The 4791-nt window shown below is 52.7% G+C and overlaps 1 protein-coding gene across 1 annotated transcript; it reads left to right on the forward strand.

Moving 5' to 3' along the window:
• The first annotated feature begins 648 nt into the window (after window positions 1–648).
• Window positions 649–1062, forward strand: LOC116205379 (lysine-rich arabinogalactan protein 19-like). Its single transcript, XM_031537975.1, has one exon. It carries the CDS (start codon window positions 649–651, stop codon window positions 1060–1062), a length of 414 nt encoding a protein of 137 aa, XP_031393835.1.
• The last annotated feature ends 3729 nt before the right edge of the window (window positions 1063–4791 follow it).

The following is a 4791-nucleotide window of genomic DNA, read 5'->3' on the forward strand; positions in this document are numbered from 1 at the left end:
CAGGCGAAAGTGCGCAAGGTCTCCCATCCTTAGGTTTAGTTTGTTAGCACTTTTTGCCCCGCACAAGACCCGCGCAGCGCTCACTCGGCTCGGGCGTAGTGTCGGTTTAATGTTTATGTTCCCTCTTTTAAAACAGAATATCTTTGTAAAATATGGAACGTAAATCGAACTGATCTAATGGCATTAGTGTTTTCAAAGTCATGTATTTCACACATTTCATACACTTATTCATTTACATGTTGAAAATTTGCCAACATACAGCAATTGCGCTTACGCATTTATACATATAGGTACTAATCAGTGGCAACCTCGCACCGATATCCCACTCCCCTGCGCGTAAGAATGGCACAAGAAGACCAGACCGGTATTCCTGAGGAGATCAACCCACCCGCGCCAGTCCATCCTCAATCGCCGGCAGCCCAAGCGACACTGCCACCAAACTCCGCGGGAACACTGCCAGCCTATTTGCTGCCGACTGCAACAGGCACGCCCCTACCGCACTCGGGGTTCCCATCATAGTCGCCGGTATATGCGCCACCTCCACTGACAATCCAAACGCCACCACCCGCCCACGATGCCACCTGCGTTGCCGCACTCGAGGATAATGTCGCAACGCTCTAGGGTACTATCGACCTGATGGCCACTAACATGGCCGAAATGATTGCCCTGCTTCGAGGCCCGGACCACACGTCATCGAACTCCACTCCGCCTCTCGCGCGCGGGTCAACGATTGACCCCGCTCCTTGGGCATTGCCGACTCTTGCACCAGAAGGCGACACCACCGCTGCCGCGCTGATCACCCCTGTTCATCAATCGGCGCATGTGCCAGCAGTCCATCCGACCGATTTCTTCCACCCGCAGCCTACTGTTTCAGCGATCACTTCACTCCCGCCTATGACGATTCTCGCGCCGGACTCGATTGCATTCGCGCCACCTCCTCCATCCGTACCTGCTCCGTCCACGGTCTACACGATTCCTCTGCCGACGGTCTTCCCAGCGACAAGTGTCCCTGCTTCGGCCCTCGCTCAGACTATAGAGCCCTTTCCTTTCCCAACTCTATAACCCCACATCGGTCTCTCCTACCAAGCTCCACCTCCCATGAACATCTCGTTCCCTGAACCGGGCACATCGACCCACGCGGCCCCCACAGCTCCTTCCACCAATTTCCTCCCAGAAGTAAAGACTGAGCAGGAGCACAGAATGAGAAGAATGGAAGAAAGAAACGATAAGAGCCCTGCAAGCGAATGACACTCGCCCTAATGCTAGTTATGGCGATTGTAGCATCTTCCTAGGCATGCGACTGCCCTCGAAGGTTAAGATCCCAGAGTTTAAGACTTACGAGGGCACAACAGATCCGCGATAGCATCTCCGTCATTACCGGGGAAAGATGCTGCAATACTGGGACTATGAGGAATTCGTCATCCATTCGTTCCAAGATAGCTTGACAGGATCGGCTCTTGACTGGTTCATGTCACTAAAGGCTGAAGACATCCCTACGTGGGCAGACCTCTCCCAAAGGTTCATCGATCAGTACCAATACTGTGTGGAAGCACCTCTGACCCTTCTAGAGTTGAGCACGAAAGAAATGGTTCAAGGCCAAAAGTTTGAAGACTATGCCACCAAGTGGCGTGCCTAAGCGGCAAAACATGTCCCTCCGATCAGCGAGGTACAACAAATTCAATTATTCCACTCCACCCTAAGAGGGGTGTATTACTCACATCTATTGGCCAACACTTCCTCATTTTTCGATCTTATCGAGGCCGGGAAGAAGCTTGACCTGGGCATCAAGCTCTACAGGATGGAAGGCCCCACCAGTAAGGGTGAAGAAGAGCTCCCTAGGAAGACAGTCGTGGGAGCGTCCTCCACGGGAAGCAATAAAGGCAAGGAAACGGTGGTAAATGCCGTTAACCCGGGACACCCAGGGGCCCAGCCATATTCAGTGAATTTCACACCTACGCCACGGAGTACACCCATATATGCACCTCCCCCGGGGCACTACCAACAGCCCTACCCCGCTCAACCGATCTACTACTCGGCCCCACCGGCTCCACTTCCCCCTGCGGCCTCGCAACCCGTTGTCCATCACTACACCCCTGCTCCTCCTCAAGCCTAGCAATATAGATCCCCGACTCCAAGAGTCCCTCAGCCGGCACAATGGGTCCCAGCCCCGCAGACCCAACAGAACGGCAAGGGGCAGACTGGGCCGAGTCCTCCGTATCCTTCTCTGCCCATCCCTCAAGTGCAAGTTTACCGCCAACTCCTTACGGCCAGGAAGATCTTCCCCGAGACCCTTGGACCGAAGTTCAACCCGGCAGCCCAAGATCAAAGCCTTAGATGCGAGTTCCATATGGACGCCCTAGGGCACACAACATATAATTGCTACGTCTTGCGGGGCAAGCTACAGAACATGGTCAAGAAAAACTTACTCTCATTCAACGAGATCAAACCACCTAATGTCCAAAACAACCATCTCCCGGATCACGGGTCAAGCTCTAATCCGGCGGTCAACATAATCGACGTCCACACCAAGGGCAAGGACAAAGTCGAGGAGGATGAACCGGCCTCCTCGTAAAAGTGCCCATGTGTACAGTGTTTCCCACACATAGGCAAAGCCATAAGCCATTCGGCGGAAGAGGGACCTTTATTGTAGCGCAAACGCCAATTGAATGAAGTCTTGTCGCATATTTTTGAAATTGTTGCATCCATATCCTCTCTCTCTACTTATCTCATGAACTTTTGCACACTGAAACGAGTCATTTTCTTTGCTAGGTTCCGTGTAAACGCGATCAACCGGCCTAACGGGGGAGCAGCCCGTGTCTCTCCAAGCCACGTTTTGGGGAGGCCCAGCCCACCCACCGCTGTGGCTATTACTCGACAATCAGAATAGCACGCACTTCACAAACACACTTTCCTTCGTGAAATTCCTATTTATTTTGTTTTGATTACTTTAATATATCCCCAAACGGGCCCTTGGCCAAAACCGACCTTTCAAAAGAACACTGAGACAGCCCTATGGCGTCCTACCGGCTCTTTCGGGCTTGTTCAACTCATCTATCCCTGCGGGATCCGGCTCCTTGAGCCTCCCTTAGGACGGCCGCGTCAGCTTACCCACACTCAGGGAAAGTACGCCTAATTGGCCCCCAGTCACGGTCTGACCACTTCAGGATGGTGATGACTAGATTCTCGGAATTGAGTGTCCCCCACACGCGACACCCCATGGATCGCTCGTTGGATGAAAAGGATTTTCTCATGAGCCCATCTTACATTTCTTACTGCATATTCTACCACACAATCACCTAATGCATCATCCTCTTTGTCATCCTTCACAGGCATTCGCTGGTCGCGGGCGAAGAGCGATACGCGGGTTCACACCTCCCCGAGAATTCTTATCGGGTCCTTCTTCCTATACTTGAGCAGGGAAGGGCCCGACAAGGGGGTACCCCCTATGAAGTCGAAGACCGAAGCGTCTGAATGAGCCACATACCTTCAGCGTAACCGTCCCAATCGACAAACAAGCATGCCCATCGGCTTCGAGAGCACATCTCTTCAGTGTACACCCGATGTTGGAGCCACAAAGCATGATCGGGGACAACGATCGCACAAGGCGCCTGCCATGGGCCACGTCAACAATGAAGACTGGGGCATCCCCATCTAACATTTATGCCGGGGCAACCTCGGTCACCTACACTTCGGGGGCAAATTTTGTTTTTCTTTTTAGACGATAGGGGAAATCATTTGCAAAGTTTGCAAGGACGAGCAGCATGAAGTTTGGCTTCCGAATATCCAGGAGCCAAATCTCCATGAAAGGCCGGCTCTCACGAAATAGGGCAAGGCACACCAAAGCAGCCTCGCAATGCAAAGTCGATGAATTTCTAACAAATACACGGGGCACAATACAAACCCCAGCTGCAAAAAAAAAAAATAGAGCGAAAAAAAGCGGTAAAACCCGCCAATGAAGAGAGAGAGAGAGAGAAAAGACGCAGGAAAAACCCGCCAATGAACAAAACAAGGCGCCGCCGAGATATAAAACTCCGGCACCGCCAATTCGAAGAAATCAACAAACCCCGACAAAAAGGGGAGCAGCAGACACAACTCCTCGACGGAGACAGAGCACAACGCACTTGGAGGTCGAATGCTTCGCCCTTGCAAACTCGAGAGACAAAAGAATCGAGCCCGCTAAGTCGAAAACCCCTCCTAGGGGCGGCCTAGGCAAAAGCTAGGGCAAAAGAGAGGCATGATCGGAAACCCCTTGTGAGCGGTCGTGGCAAAAGGAGAGCTCATCCCCTTTAGGTTGAGAGGTACGGCCCTGAGGTGGGTGACCCGTAGCAAAAGGAGAGTGAACGAGAGATAAACAAAACAGCCACCCTGGGCCCTCGCACACTGCGCGGACCAAGGATCCCCAAGGGAAACAGCCCGGTTATCTACTCCAATACGATCTCTGATCGACTCTCCTGCACAACTCAACTTTCCAAGATGGATTCTCCCTCAGGCACTGTACGGACCCGAATGTGGACTCTCGTCGGGGCCCGCATTGCGCGCTTTTGGATCGCGCGGCTTGGGAGTGTCCACCTTCCCGTGGGGACACGTGACGGACACGCGTGAGAGAAGGAGTCGCCACTTATCATTTTACGACCCGTAGGTCGAGGGCGGATAAGTTACCCGAGTCTAGGGGTATGGAACACCTAGTTTGTCGTTAAGGCATTGATCTGTGCGGAACAGGAAAATCCGTGTTCGGGGGTTCATGTTACGTGCGAGCCTATATCTCGCACGCCCTTTCGGTACTCTGGTTTG

Source organism: Punica granatum, chromosome 1 (assembly GCF_007655135.1).
Source record: "Punica granatum isolate Tunisia-2019 chromosome 1, ASM765513v2, whole genome shotgun sequence".
Taxonomy (NCBI): Eukaryota; Viridiplantae; Streptophyta; class Magnoliopsida; order Myrtales; family Lythraceae; genus Punica; species Punica granatum.

Coding starts and splice junctions, on each gene's coding strand:
- LOC116205379 (XM_031537975.1), top strand. CDS start 649: ATGGCCGAAATGATTGCCCTGCTTCGAGGCCCGGACCACACGTCATCG.